Genomic DNA, 15,510 nt, shown 5'->3' on the forward strand with positions numbered 1-15,510 from the left:
TTGGGAGAGTACGAACCACTGAGCAGCAACTGGCCATGCAATCTATCCATCCATTCACATACTTGCCCCTTCTTCCCTATCCCCTCCCTTTCCCCCCCCGTGCGTGCCTCGGTTTCCCCCTCCTCACCAGGTTCGGATGCGCTCACCTTTCCGGATGCGGGACCCTCGGGGAATCGGGGGTGGCAGCGTGGGGGCCAGGCAAGGGAGGCAGCGCGAGCGCGTGTCTGCCAGCCAGCGGGGCTGGGCGCGCGCGCGCCGATGGGGGTGGGGGCGGCAGGCAGCGTGGCGGGGACCCTGGCCGGCAGCTCTTTCTCTCGTGTGCAGATGCGCACCGGCCCCAGTGCAGATGTGGCCGCCGCCGGGCGCCCGCGCCGGTGTCTCGCGCCGGCTTGGAGCTCCGAAGAGGCGCCGCCTCCCCCACCCCACTTGCAGGAGACCCCACTTTCTTCCTCCCACAGACCCCTGTAGCCCCTGCGAGGCCCCCCCAAACCCAATAATGGTTCGGTCCTCATCCACATCAATGTTTATTCTCTGAGACCGGGTCCCAGTGGTGACATTCCTTCCCCCTCCTTTTCCCGCTCCGTGAAGTGGCCCGGGGCCCAGCCCCGCCTCCACCTTTCCCTCAGCCAATTCCCACCCAGCACCGGGGGCCTCATTTGCATTTCCGGGACCAGCTGCCCAATCAGAAGGCAAGACCACGCCTCCTCTCCCACGGGGGTGGCTCTCCTGGCGGACTGCACCACTCTTGGGATCCATGGATGAAGGAAGAGGCATCCATCAACGTCTGGGTGACGAGGAGGGTGGGTCCTTCCTTCAAGTCAGGGCCTGGAGTTCAGCAACAGGGGGTTGCTCTTGCCTTGGAAGAAGCTTAGCAGTCCCATGTCTGGGACTGGCTCCTTAATGATCTTCTGGATCTGCAGGCAGAGGAGGTCAAGAAGTCAAGGGCCGGCCCCCATGGCATCTCCACGATATCGAATCTGAGGAGCACCCCTTCATCTTCATCTCCCTTATTATTCTGACAGCATCATTCATCCAGTCAACCACTTAACAGTCTTCTCGGTGGCCTCTTCCTCCCTCACACTCGCCTGGCTGAGCTACACCCCATCGCCTATGTTGGGCTGCTCGGTTGCCTTGGACCACTGATGACGGATGGCTCTGTCTTAGGGCCTCTTGCCTACACCTTCCCTTCTTCACTCATCTTTCCCGTCATTCCTTTAAGCCTTCGGCTCCCACACAGGTCCAGACTGTGACCATGAACTCTCAACTCATTCACACAAGTCCCTCTTGGTTGAACACGAGTAACTAACCACATTACCTTCATCAGTTCATCTCCAGACAACTAAACCAAAACAAAAAAAAAACCCACAAATCCCTCAATCTCCACTGCCTCTTCCCAGTTAAGTCCCACAGCTGATCGAAGGATGTGCAAAGGTCAGTCTCCTTTCTGTCCTAGGCCACCTAATGAAATCCCTTGGCTATTCTATAAGGTACCAATTCGATGGTGGCCAGCTCCCACTTTTTCCTTTTTCTTTTAAATAAAGCATAGTTGAAGCATAGTTGAAATGTATTAGGATACTTTTAGACTAGATCTTGGGAACAAGGAGAGGTGGTTGGGTTTGTTTGTTTGTTTGTTTTTTTCCTCTTGCCTGCAGCTCCAGTAGCCCCTGGGATTTCCTGGTAGGAAGAAGATAAACCCCAAAGCATGCGTGTGGTCGTCTCTAAGAGGGAGCTGACTCACTCCTACCCTAAGCACTCTTGGGCTCTATGGACGAGGCAAACACTTTCCCCGATGGGTTTTCTTTACTTCCTGTTGATGTTGGTGTTGCTGGAATAGAACCCAGGGCCTTACCAATGTCAGATAGCTATTCCACAGGAGCAACATCCACAGACTGCCCAGGGGCACCACGATGGCTGGGCTACTGCTAAACCCTGAACCTTTCCTAAGACACGGCTCCCGTCTCCCTCTCCTCCCCAGCCTGCCAGCACTGGCCACACTCGGCTACACACAATTCTTGGAATAAGGCAAACTCAGCCCCAGCTCCCGGCCTTGGCTCCAGCTACTTCTTGGAACAGTCTCCTGGTCTCGTGTTCAAGGCTGCCTACACTGCTCAAACCTACTATGTAGCCAAGGATGACTCTCCTGTCTCAAGAGTGCCACAGTGCCACCTACAACAGGGGGTGGGGGAGGCAGAGGCAGGCAGATCCCCATGAGGATAGCCTGGTCTCCATATTAGGTTCCAAAGGCCAGCCAGCACTACACATTAAGGCCCTGTCTCAAAAAACAAAGTAACAAAAAAGGGATGGGACCATAGGCATGCAGTTTGTGGAGTACTGGGTAATCAAGCCTAGGCCTTCCTGAATGCTAGCTAAGCATCCTCCTACTGAGCTATATCTCTGGATTGATATTGTGTGTGTGTGTGTGTGTGTGTGTGTGTGTGTGTGTGTGTGTGTGTGTGTGTGCATGGAGGCCGGGATATGAAGTCATATCTTTTTCTTTTTTTTTCTTTCTTTTTTTTTTTTTTTTGTTTTTCGAGACAGGGTTTCTCTGTATAGCTTTGTGTCTTTCCTGGATCTCGCTCTGTAGACCAGGCTGGCCTTGAACTCACAGAGATCCACCTGCCTCTGCTCCCGAGTGCTGGGGTTAAAGGCGTGCGCCACCACCTCCCTGCTTAGATTGGCTTTTTAAAACATTTTTTTTTTTTAAGGCTGGACATGATGGTGTACCACTCTAATCCCAGCACTCAGGAGGCAGAGGCAGGAGGATCTCTGTGAGTTCGAGGCCAGCCTGGTCTACAGAGTGAGATCCAGGAAAGGCGCAAAACTATACAGAGAAACCCTGTCTCGAAAAACAAAAAACAAAAAAGAAAAAAAAAGAAAACCAAACAAACAAAAAACAGAGGGCAGCAAGACGCCTCAACAGGTGTAAGTACCTGCAGAGCTAGCCCAACCACTGAATTCAATACCCCAGAGCCTGTAAGGTCGGACAAAAATGACTCCTCAAAGTTGTGCTCTGACCACACACACACACACACACACCACACCATAGAGGAGAGGGGGGGAAGATGTGAGAGCACACTGCATGCTGTACATACACCCATACTAACAGAAATGAATGAATGAATAATTAATTAATTAATTAGTTAAAAGAGAGCTGGAGGTACAACTCAATCAGTAGGGTATTTCCTGGCACAAAGCACAAAGCTCTGATCACCAGCACTATGTTTAAAAAAAAAAAAAAAGAGCAGCAGGATGGTGGTGGCGCACCCCTTTAATCCCAGCACTCAGGAGGCAGAGGCAGGAGGATCTCTGTGAGTTCCAGGCCAGCCTGGGCTACAGAGTGAGTTCCAGGACAGCCAGGACTATTACATAGAGAAATCCTGCCTCAAAAAAACAAACAGAACAAAACAAAAGCGAGAGGCTGGAGAGATGGAAAGATGGCTCTCGATGGCTAGGAACACCTGCTGCTCTGCAGAGGACCAGGCCATAGTTCTCAGGCCCAATGTCAGGGGGCTCACAACCCCCTGTAACTCCAGCTCCGGGTGCTCTGGGGCTCTCTTCTGGGGTGCACACCTGGACATACACATAAGTAAACACTAAGTCTATAAAAAATGGGGAGCTAAAGCTGGGTCACCAGTTAACAGCACTCTTAACTAGATTCTGTTTTCCAGAGGACCTGTGTTGGATCCCCAGCACACACATGGTGGCTCAAAACTGACTATAATTCCCGTTTTAGGGAGATCTGATGTCCTCTTCTGGCCTCTGCAGGCACTGTGTGCATGTGGTCCACAGACATACATGCAGGCAAAACACCCATACACACAAAAAAATCTTAAAAAAAAAAAGTGGGGGAGGGGGGCATGGCGGCATACAGCTGTCATTCCAGCACTGAGGAGGTCCAGGCAGGAGGAGCAGAGGTTCAAAGTTATCCTTAGATACATAGGAGTTAGCCTAGGCTACACGAGGCCCTGTCTAAAAACAAAAACAAAACAAACAAACAAAAAAACCCCACAAAAGGCCAGGAGCCGCGGCGCACACTTTTAATCCCACCCAGTACTTGGGAAGCAGAGGCAGGCGGATCTCTGTGAGTTCCAGGCCAGCCTGGTCTACAGAATGAGCTCCAGGACAGCCAGGAATGTACAAAGAAATGCTGTCTTGAAAAGCCAAAAAAAAAAAAAAAAAAAAAAGGCGGGGTAAGGAGGTAGGGGGCTGGTTCCTCGGCTCAGCAGTCAGGAGTAGTGGATGCTCATCCAGAGGTCCCGGGTTCGATTCCCAGCAACCACATGATGGCTCACAATTGTCTGTAACTCCAGTTCAGGGAATCCAATGCCCCCTTTCAGCCTCTGAAGGCACCAGCACCAGGCACACAGTGGTGCACAGACAGACAGGCAAAAACATAATAAAACAACACAGATGTCAGAAGGAGAGCAAAACAACAAACCAAAATGAATAAACAAACAAACAAAGGCAAGGAAATATTTCTTCTAGGTCTGGGTGACACAGAAGGCCAGCAGGAGGGCCTCTTACCTCCTTGAACTGCGGGTGGGCGGCATCCTTCACCAGCTGGAGAATCAGTACTTCGCTGGTGGACAGGAAGACACCGCTCTGTCGCATCCGATCCAGCGCCACCAGCCGGTTCATCTCACTGTGGAGGACAGGGCAGGAGGAGGGACATTCACGGATTTACGCTGTGCTACATCTCCATCGTAGGGCAGTTTCCTCTCAACTGAAACACCCCCTCCAGGTGGGAGGGGGAGGCTCACGAACTCAGGAGCTAAACAAGAGGCCACATGTGGGCCTGGAGAGATGGCTCAGCGGTTAAGAACACTGGCTGCTCTTGCACTGGACCTGGGTTCAATTCCCAGCACCCACAAAGGCAGCTCACAACTGCCTGTAACTCCAGTTCCAGGAGATCTGACACCCTCATGCTAATTAATGCACATAAAATTAAATTATTTAAAAAAAAAAAAACAGCCGGGCGGTGGTGGCGCACGCCTTTAATCCCAGCACTCGGGAGGCAGAGGCAGGCGGATCTTTGTGAGTTCGAGGCCAGCCTGGGCTACCAAGTGAGTCCCAGGAAAGGCGCAAAGCTACACCGAGAAACCCTGTCTCGAAAAAACCAAAAAAAAACAAAAAAAAAACAAAAACCTCAGGAAACATTTGTCATACAATATGACACGTGGGCAGCGCCCCAGATGTTCCCAACAGACACCCACCACCTTCTTACCTTCTAGAAGAGCAGGCGTCCACCGCCACATGGACCTGCAGCCCTCGGTCCAGGAGGTCGAGGGCCCAGTGAGGGAGTGAGGATCCTAGACCCGAAGCGAGGGCTGAAATAGCAGATGAGGAAGGTTCCTTTCAAAGAGGGCTATTGAGAAGATGAGGGACCCCAAGGAGTCTCACCAAGATGCAGCCTTGGGTCTCGATGCCACAGAGCAGCACGGACCGCAGCTGAGGCCGCCTGTCCAGCTCCTGCTGCAGCGGGGGCACCATGCTGAAGCATGTTTTGCTTATGGCTCGTAGGCCCTGAGCGCCCAGCTCGGGCACTGTGGGGCCCAGGCCTTGTGGGTACTGCTCCGTCAGCAGGACAGGGACATCCAGCAGCCGGGCCACCTCTATGGGAGGGGAAACGCACTGGTTCCTGGGTCTGAGGGAGGAGGGTTTCGGTCTGCACTCCTGGGTCTGGGGAAGGTCAAGACCCAGGCATGTACCTTCAGCATTCGCGCGGCCACCGACACGATCTGTGGGAAGTAGAGGACTCTGTCTCGAAGTTTCTCCTGCATGTCGCATAGGAACAGGATGGAGGACTCCGGGCGGATCCGGCCCAGGCTAGCCCTGGCTGCGGCCATGGTCTGGGGGTGGACAGAGGGGGGGTAGGCAGGGTCAGGTGGGGATGAAGGTCCGGGGATTTCACTCAGGCTCTGTGCACTTGGTTCTGTGGCCCCTACATTTCATCCTCCTGCCTCTACCTCTGGCCTTTCCAGCTGCTGTTGTGTGGCCTGGGATTCCCTCCCCACACCTCCCTCCCTCTCTCCTGCCTAGCTCACACTTGACCGCCAAAGCCTCCTCTGAGCACGTCCACCCTGTTCCCACCCCCACCCCAGACTGCCTCTTCCTCTTCTCCTCCCCAAAGACTGTCAGTGTTGGTAAGTAATGCTGTGACCTCTTTCTACCTGTCCCTAATGGAGCTCCCGCAGGCTTCCACCCCCATGGGGAAACTGAGGTCTAAGCATAAGGTGACCCGCTCAGGGGACATACAGATCTTGGATATTGTCTTTGAGATAAAAAAGTGCCACAGAGGGCTGAAGAGATAGCTCAGCCATTAACGAGTAGGCTCACACCCAAAAAACTGTAAGAAAAAGTGCCACAGGGTTTTGCTACGTAGCCCAGGCTGGCTTTAAAGGGTCTTGCTATGTAGCCCAGGCTGACCCTTAAAATTACAGTCTTCTTGCTTCAGCCTCCTGGCTCCTAGGACAACAAGTATGTGCCACCAGGGCAGAATCTTTGAGATCCTTAAAGCCTACCTCCCCCGCTTGGCCAATATTTCCTCCCAGCCTCAGTTTACCCATGTGTAAATCGCTGTTGCTGAACTTCTTTCTGGGTCTTGTAAAGAAAAGGGTGGTGCACCCGCAGAATGGGTAGTAATAAGCCACAGAAAGTAACAAAAGCCTACCATGGGCTACAGCATAGAACCCCCAGAATGTCATGCTTAGTCGAAGAGACCAGTACACACTGCAAGGCCCCTTCACGTGCAATGGCCAGAATAAGCCACATGACGTGGCTCACACAGTAACCCTAGCGCCCAGGGCTGCAAGAACTGCTGAGTTTTCAAGGGTGGCTTGAGCTCCAGGACTTCCAAGGTAACATGGACTGCCTAGTCTCAAGATGCCCAAACCAGAGCTGGCAAGATGGCTCTGTGGGTAAAAGCTCCTGCCAATGAACCTAAGGCCGGACCCACGCCTGATTGGACTCTGGTGGAAGAGACACCAACACCCAAGAGTTGTCCACTGACCTCCATATGTCTGTCTTCCACACACCCCACACACATTATTTTAACTAGGCAAAGCTGTGTTACATTTGTTTACGTTGCAGAATATTGCTTTAACTGTGTTACATTTGTCTACACTGCATATGTTTAACAATGTAATGATATGTATTTAATTATGTAAAGAAGTGTTGCATTTGTCTCCCCTTGCCTGCCTAAGGCACCTGATTGGTCTAATAAAAAGCTGAGCGGCCCATAGCTAGGCAGGAGAGGGACAGGCAGGTCTGGCAGGCAGAGAGAATACATAGGAGGAGAAATCTTGCTGTAGAATGTTATTTTAAGCTGTGTTACTTTTGTTTATGTTGTATTTGTTTATCTCTGTGATGCTGTGTTACTGTGCCGGCCTAAAACACCTGATGGTCTAATAAAGAGCTGAATGGCCAATATCGAGGCAGGAGAAAGGATAGGCGGGGATGGCAGGCAGAGAGAATAAATAGGAGGAGAAATCTGGAAGGAGAGAAAGAAAGAATGAGAATAAGGAGGAGGACTTCAGGGGCCAGCTCCACAGCCAGACACAGAGTAAGAAGGGAAGAAAAGGTGTACAGGAATAGAGAAAGATAAAATCCCCCAGGCCAAAGATAGACAGGATAATTTAAGAAAAGCAGCTGGCAAGAAACAAGCCAAGCTAAGGCCAGGCATTTATAATTAAGGGTAAGATGGGTGGCGATGGTGCACACCTTTAATCCCGGCACTCGGGAGGCAGAGCCAGGTGAATCTCTGTGAGTCTGAGGCCAGTCTGGTCTACAGAGCAAGATCTAGGACAGGCACCAAAACTACACAGAGAAATCCTGTCTCAAAAAATCAAAAAAGAGCCGGGCGGTGGTGGCGCACGCCTTTAATCCCAGCACTCGGGAGGCAGAGCCAGGCAGATCTCTGTGAGTTCGAGGCCAGCCTGGGCTACCAAGTGAGTCCCAGGAAAGGCGCAAAGCTACACAGAGAAACCCTGTCTTGAAAAAAAAAAATCAGAAAAGAAAAGGAAAAATAAGCTTCCATGTGTGATTTATTTGGGAGCTGGGTGGCGGGCCCCCAAAGAGCCAAAACAGTGAAGAGTAAAAGCGTAAAAAACAACCAACAACAAAATCTAGAGACAAGAGGGAGAGAGGGCACACGTGGGGCCAGAAGCCAGGTAGCCGCCAGCCAGACACACAGAAAGATAAAACGCCCGGAGGCAAAACACAGGCGAAGAGAAACAGGTTAAGTTATAAGGGCTAGCAAGAAACGAGCCTAAGCTAAGGTCGAGCACTCATAACTAATAAGTCTCTGTGTCATGCTTTGGGAGCTGCTGGTTGGTGCAACCCCCCCCCCCCCAAAAAAAAAAGCCTGGTACACGTACACACGTACACACACACACACACACACACACACACACACACACACACACACCTTATAAAATAAGTACATGCGGGGCTGGAGAGATGGCCCAGTGGTTAAGAGCACTTGTTGCTCTCACAGAAGACCAGGGTTTGATTCCCAGAACCCACGTGGAGACTCAAAACCGTCAGTAACCCTAGTTCCAGGGGATCCAATGCCGTTTTCTGAATTCTCTGGGCACTAGGCATGCATGCAGGCAAAACGTTCACACACACACACACACACACACACACACACACACACACACGAAATCACTTTTTTAAAAAGCTAGAAACAGCTGGGAGGTGGTGGCGCACGCCTTTAATCCCAGCACTTGGGAGGCAGAGCCAGGTGGATCTCTGTGAGTTCGAGGCCAGCCTGGTCTCCAAAGGGAGTTCCAGGAAAGGTGCAAAGTTACACAGAGAAACCCTGTCTCGAAAAAACAAAACAAATAAATAAAAAGCTAGAAAGAATGACAATAAAACAAAACCAGAAGTGTACAGAATAGTTAACACCAGAAATGCACACAGGCGTGGGATGGAGCAGGGAGAATTTAGGTCACTGTTAACGACTACAAGGTTTCTTTCCATTTGGGGGAATACAAATGTTTTGGACCTAGGTTAACCGTGACGGCTGTGCACATGGCGGACATGCCAATGGCCACCCGTGCCTTCGCAAACGCCTTGAGAAGACTAGGAATGTGGCTCAGTTGACGGAGCGCTTGCCCCAGAACCACGTAAACTCACTGAGGTGGCGTACACCTGAAATCCCGGCAAACCCAGTGCTCAGAAGGCCAAGGCAGGAATCAACGCCACCTTCTGTGATGCAGTGAGCGGGAGGCCAACCTGGGCTACTGAGACCCCCTGTTCAAAAACTAAGTTGTTTGAGAGAAACCTTTCCTTCCCCTCTTCTGATGCACACATGTGTGGAGGCCAGAGGCCAAACATGCGTGTCTTTGCTCAGAAGCCCACCTACTCTGTATTTTGAGACAGGGTCTCCCCCTGGGACCTGGGGCTCCTATATTCAGCTAGACTGGCAGGACACTGAGCCCCAGGAATCCCCCAGCCTTCCCCCTCCCAGTGTTTGGATTACATGGGCTCAGGCTTAGCCCTGGTTTCTATGTGGGTGCTGAGCATGGGACTCAGATCCTCCTCTTATGTATATGGCAAGTATTTACTGAATGAGCAATCTCCCCAGCCTAAGTGGATCAATTTAAATAAATATATATAATTATTTTTATTTATTGTTTTTTTTCCCCCGGTGTAACCTTGGCTGTCCTAGAACTCACTCTGTAGACCAGGCTAGCCTTGAACTCACAGAGAGTCCCCTGCCTCTGCCTCCCAAGTGCTGGGATTAAAGGCTTGCGCCACCACTGAAAGACTATATATTTATTTTTTAATTGTATGTGTATGGGTGTTTTGCCTGTATGTACGTGCAGTGCCCACAAAGGCCAGAAAAGCATGTCGGATTCACTGGAACTGGAGTTACCGATGGTTATGAGTTGCCATGTAGGTGTTGGGAATCAAGCCTGGGCCCTAAGAGTGTAAATTCTGCGTGTATCTTACCACAATTAGAAAAAAGAGAGAGAGAGGGAGGGAGGGAGGGAGAGAGGGAGAGAGGGAGGGAGGAAGGGAGGGAGGGAGGGAGGAAGGAAGGAAGAAAAAGAAAATGAAAGGCACAGGCTGGTGAAGCCACCTGCCCTGTAAACCACCTCCTTCCATATATATATAGATATATATATATATTTTTTTATTATACTTTTACAAGGAAGAAAACTGAGTCCTCAAAGGACCTGGGGCTCAAATGCCAGGCGAGACCGAGGCGTGCCTGAAGTGCTTTGTCACGGTGTCTGTCTGTACACCCAGGGCCCCGAGGCCTCACAAGCCGTGGCAGGTGCCGGCCCAACCCCGGGAGGCCGGGTTATCACTGGGCGCTGAGGTACTGCACAGTCCCAGCTGGGCTCGCTCTGCAGCTCCTGCCTACTGTTTGTGTTCCTTCCTGATTTATCACTCCGTGGAATTCGGAGTCTCAGAGAGCGGACACAGGTTCTGGCTCAAGCCAGGCCAACATCTGAGGCTGTCCCTTGATCTCCACACGCGTGCTGTGGATGTGCACGAACACACACACACACACACACACACACACACACACACACACACACACACACACAAACTGTGTGTGGTGGCAGATGGGCAGGCTGGGACCCCAGGACTCTGGAGATGGAGGCAGTCTTTCTCTGCTACTAGTGAATTCTGAGCTGCTGAGCTACATGCAACCTTCTCTCAAAATAAAGGTAATTTTGTCTTTTTATTCTCAGGGAGAGGTCTGCAGACCTTGCTTTCACGAGGTCAGGTTTCTTGAGACATCTCACGGCATTTGTCATATTGTGATTAACTAGTTCATTGTGGGCTTAAGAGTTGTTTGTTTGTTTTTCCCCCGAGACATGGTTTCTCTGTGTAGCCCTGAGTTCTGGAACTTGCTCTATACACCAGGCTGGCCTTGAACTCAGAGATCCTCCTGCCTCTGCCTTCTGAGTGCTGGGATTAAAGGTGTGTCTCACCATGCCCCAGCCCCCTCTTCATTTTTGATTTTTAAGATATATTTCTTTTTACTTTCTGGGTACACGTGTAAGTCTGTGGGCCACATGGATGCAGTACCCACAGCGGCCAGAAGAGGGTGTCAAATCGCCTGGAGCTGGAGTTTCACAGCTATTTGCCACCATATGGGCGCTGGATCCAGCATCCCTCTTTTTTAAAGAAATGAAATTAAGTGCTATAAAATTAGAATAAAGGTGGAGGCACGGTGAGGCATCCGGGTGGCTGTGCCAAGAGTTGGAGGCTGGCCAGGACTGCATAGTGACCTTGCCACCGAAAAGCTAAGCAATAGGAAATTTAAGATTGCATAACGTGTTTAGGTTGGTCCAGTGAAGAATGAACACACACTCTGTGACAACGCCAACAGCCAGCAAAAACAGCCTGTGGGAACCAGGTGCAAAACTGGCGGCCACTTCCCTGACTCCGCACCTTCGCCCAGTCCCGAGAACCGAGAAGCAAGCCCGGCCCGCGCGGCCACGAGGCTCTAGATTCAGAGTCCCGTGTCTCAGCGGGAACATGTACACGTGGATCTCCAAGTACAGCCTCAGGTGTTGGCTGCCACCTTCCACGCCGAGATAAAGTCTGTTGTCTGCTACTGCACAAGTCAGGCTACCTGGCCGGGGAACTCCTGGGGAGTCTCCCGTCTCTGCCGCCCATCTCCCACTATGAGTTTTGGAATTACAGTTATACGCTACCGTGTCTGGCTTTACGTGGGTGCTGAGGACCCTGAACTCCCCACGCTTGAGTGGCAAGTACTTTATCCACTGAGCGATCTACCCAGTCCCTGGAGGGCCCCTTCTCACTCCCGGGGCTGTCTCCTGGTCCTGAGCACCGGCAAGGGACACGCTGGCACCAAGAGACGTTCCCGAGCTGGAGGGTCACATGGAGGCGTGCAAGGACCTGGGAGTTGGCTGAAGGCAGCAAGAAGTCCCAGAGGGTCAAAACTGGAGGCTCAGAATGTCTCACAGACTGACGGGTGTCAGAGCGTGAACTTGTCTTTGCACTGGAAAGAGTATGGTCACTGCCCTTAAATTGACAGGGACACAAATCTTCTGATCCAGAAGTCCGTCCCTAAGTATTTATCTGACAGGGACCAGATTATTAACCACAGGACTCTGACGGGGCTCCGGTGACAGAGTCGAGCATAAATATAGACATTTCCCAGACTGTGGACACTTGCAGCCTGGCCACCTGGTGACCCACAATGCCTTACACAAGCATTTAGAGACTCCTAATGACCCATGGTATTCTATCCATTCTTATCCACGTGGCTGTAAAGCAGATAGCTTCCCATGAAGTCAAGGCTGGCCTCGGACTCACGGCAACCCTTCTGTCCTATCGGTTTAAATCCTGGGATTACGGGTACAGAGTCACCGTGCTGTGATAATACTTTTCCTTTTCTATTTCTTTTCCACTACGTGGCTAAGCATGACCCTGACCTTCTGATCCTCCAACTTCCACCGCGGAGTGTTAGAATTATAAGCCTGCATCATCAAAGACAGTTTATGCACTCAGTGCTAGGGGTCAGGCTCAACACTGTTGACTTTGAGACACAATCTTGCTAAGCTGCCCAGCAGGGCCTGGAATTCAATTTGCAATTTTCCTGCTAAGGCTTCCAGAGTAGCTGGGATTACAAGCCTGCAGCCGGTCCAGTTCAAACTACGGATTCTTTGTAGCTGGAAATCATTGCAAAGAAGGTCTTCAACACCAATGAAAAGCGCTCACAAGACGTGAAAAGCATGGTATGGAATACTCCATCTGTGCCACCCCAAACTGGCAAACATAGGTTTTTAGTTTTCTTAAAAATCTCCATTTATTTATTTAGTTTATAGATGGGAGAGGGCGTCCATGCCATGGTGCCCATGTGGGGGTCAGGGGCTGACTTGAGGGAGTCAGTTCTCTCCTTCCATCATGTGGATCCCAGGGAACGCATGTGTGTGTGTGTGTGTGTGTGTGTGTGTGTGTGTGTGTGTGTGTGTATTAGGTTTATTTTGTATGATTGTTTGTCATGACATGAATGCATGCATTGTCTGCAGAGGCCAGAAAAGCACATCAGATCCCTTGGAACTTTTTGGTGCTGGGAACCGAACCCAGGTCTTCTGTAAGAGTAACAAGAGCTCTTAACCACTGAGTCAAGTCTATATACACACACACACACACACACACACACACACACACACACACACACACACACACGTTTTTAAGGCATATGTCTCAAGGGTGGGGCACTTGGCTTGGGAACCATTTCTGGGAGGCACACAGTGTGAAGGAAATTTGACTTTGGCTGTGTCCTTAATTAATGGATGTAATTAGTTAATGGATGGATGGATGGATGGATGGATGGGTGGGTGGATGGATGGAAGGAAGGATGGATGGGTGGGTGGGTGGGTGGATGGACGGATGGATGGATGGCAGGCAGGGTGTCAATGTATCCTAGGCTGACCGGGAACTTGCCATGTAGCCGAGCCTGGTTTGAACTCCTGATCCTCCTGCCTCTACCTCCTATGTCCTAGCGAACTACAGGTGTCCAACGTCGCTCCCAGTTTGACACTCCACTTCCGGATTAGAACGGTTTACAGCTGGGAGTCCACTTGGTGGAAATTCACCTGACCTCTCCGCACTGGGGCTGCGTGCTACTTGTGGCATGTATGTTTCAAAGAGGGGAGGGGGCTGGGGCTGCAGTTCGGTGACAGAGCGCACTTGCCTGGCCTTCTTGACGCCTTGGGCTCAGCTCTCCACTACTGCCAGATCTGATGGAGATGGGCTGGGGACAGAGCTCGGAGGTGCCTTGTGTGACCCTGGGTGAGTTTCGATTCCTCTCTGGGCCACTTTTTCCTTCCTGGGTTAGCCCACTCGCGGGGCTGACTGATGCAAAAGTTGGTTCGGGAGAGGGCTGGAGTCCCTCCCCGCGGGTCCACGGCCCGACGCCCCGCCAGGCTTCCGTTTCCTGGGCTGAACAGTGGGACGGTGGGTTTACAAGCAGCGCGCGCTCCGCGAACGGGACTTACCCCGAAAGTCCCAGGTTCGAATCCGGTCCCCTTCCTAACAAGTCCTGTGACTATTCTGGATTCCCACGGACTCCGGACTGGGTCTCCTTTTTGCCCTGTGTGGACACGTGGGCCGAGCCTTGGGTCACCGCCCCGCCCCTGTTTCCCCGTGCCGAGCCACCCAATTGGTGCTTGCCTCACTCTGTCCCACGCCTCTGGCCAACGCATAGACGCTTCTGCTGCGCTCTCATTTCCGTTAATCTGATTGGTCTGCAGAAGCTCGAGAGGGGGGAATACAGTGGATCTGACCAATGGGAATCCACGGAGGGCGGGCTCTGGCTGAGAGCTCAGCCTCTGACCCGGAGAGTGGGTGGGTGCTGCCAGTAGCTGCAGGCTGTCCTAGGCTGCTGTAAAGAGCCTGGGAAGCACCCGCTCCCTCGGGGCGTGCAGCCGTGATGCTCTCCTGCAAACCTAGCTGTAGGCAGGCTGAAGCAGGAAGATTGCCAGTTCAAGACCGGCCAGGGTTACGTACGCAGTGAGAGCCTGTAAACAAAAACCGGGACTACAAAGGAACATGCCTACTAAGAGGAGACCCTGGGACATTTCGCCCCCTGCTAGCCGATTTGTTTTCTCCTTTCTCCGTGTATTCAGCACTTACCGCCTTGGGTGGTCCGATAAGTTGACTCTGTATTTAGAAATGGGGGTTAAAAGAGACAGAGTTTTCCATCCAAATACATAAACCTGGTATAGTGGCTCATGCCTGTAATCCCAGCTGGAGGATTGTCTTGAGTTCAAGGAATAAGGGAGAAACAAAACAACAAAACAAAACAAAAGCTGAGTGTGGTGCTTATGTTCACGATCCCACGCGCTCAGAAGCGAAGGCAGGAGGATTTCTTTGATTTCAAGATATGAGAAAAAGGCTAGGCAGGGTGGGTAACTGTAAGCCCGGCATTTGAGAGGCTGGGGTAGAAGGGATCATTTTGGGGAAGAGCTTGAGGCCTGCCAGAGTTATATCTACATAGAGTCCCAGGTTAGCCTGGGCTACAGGGTGTGTGACCCTGTCCCACAGACAAACCAACAAAAAGGCTGGGAATGTAGTTCAGGTGGTAGAGTGCTTGCCTGGCTTGAGGGAAGCCGTATTTATACAGTATTCATTTATTTACCCAGCACTGTATATGTGGGGGAAGTGGAGCGGACAGTAATCCCAGCACCTGGAAAATGGAAGGTAATCGGAGCATAAGTTCAAGGTTGGTCTCCCAGGATAGTGAATTCAACTGCATCCTGAGACCCTGTCTCAAACAAAACAAAAATCAACAAACCAACTAGCCAACTAACCAACAAAAATAAAACAAAATACCAATAAAAACACAATCCAAATTCTTCCCATCCTTTCCGGTCTGTACTCCAGCCACACTGGCCTCCCCAGGGTCCCAATCCAGGCATTTTGTGTGCTGCTCCTGCTCCTGGACTCCAGGCTTCCCCAGAGCCTGCTTCTGCTGGGCCCTCCAGGCCTTCTCTGACCAGGCGATGATGGAGT

The 15,510-nt window shown here is 51.5% G+C and overlaps 2 protein-coding genes and 1 long non-coding RNA gene across 5 annotated transcripts in view; 1 reads left to right on the plus strand and 2 right to left on the minus strand.

The window, feature by feature from the left end:
* Shisa7 (shisa family member 7) overlaps positions 1-774 on the minus strand; it is a 17,647-nt gene extending 16,873 nt beyond the window's left edge. For 2 of the 3 annotated variants that reach the window (XM_076569799.1, XM_076569793.1), the window contains exon 1: positions 147-774. In XM_076569799.1, the coding sequence (XP_076425914.1) occupies positions 147-774 (628 nt within the window). The remainder of the gene's footprint in view (positions 1-146) is intronic. The other variant, XM_076569817.1, reaches the window with a different exon arrangement.
* Positions 1-1,396, plus strand: part of LOC121827205 (uncharacterized) — a 1,777-nt gene extending 381 nt beyond the window's left edge. Inside the window, exon 2 of the long non-coding RNA XR_006069347.2 lies at positions 325-1,396. This is a non-coding gene — a long non-coding RNA (uncharacterized LOC121827205). The remainder of the gene's footprint in view (positions 1-324) is intronic.
* On the minus strand, positions 618-14,136 carry LOC102908604 (isochorismatase domain-containing protein 2B). Its single transcript, XM_076569824.1, has 6 exons — positions 13,995-14,136; positions 5,709-5,849; positions 5,401-5,610; positions 5,225-5,352; positions 4,525-4,642; positions 618-914 (listed from the first exon to the last, which is right to left on the minus strand). Exons 2-6 carry the CDS (start codon positions 5,844-5,846, stop codon positions 819-821), a joined length of 690 nt encoding a protein of 229 aa, XP_076425939.1. The 5' UTR covers positions 5,847-5,849; positions 13,995-14,136; the 3' UTR covers positions 618-818.
* Between the last annotated feature and the right edge of the window lie 1,374 nt (positions 14,137-15,510).

The sequence above is a fragment of the Peromyscus maniculatus genome, chromosome 1 (assembly GCF_049852395.1).
Source record: "Peromyscus maniculatus bairdii isolate BWxNUB_F1_BW_parent chromosome 1, HU_Pman_BW_mat_3.1, whole genome shotgun sequence".
Classification (NCBI taxonomy): Eukaryota; Metazoa; Chordata; class Mammalia; order Rodentia; family Cricetidae; genus Peromyscus; species Peromyscus maniculatus.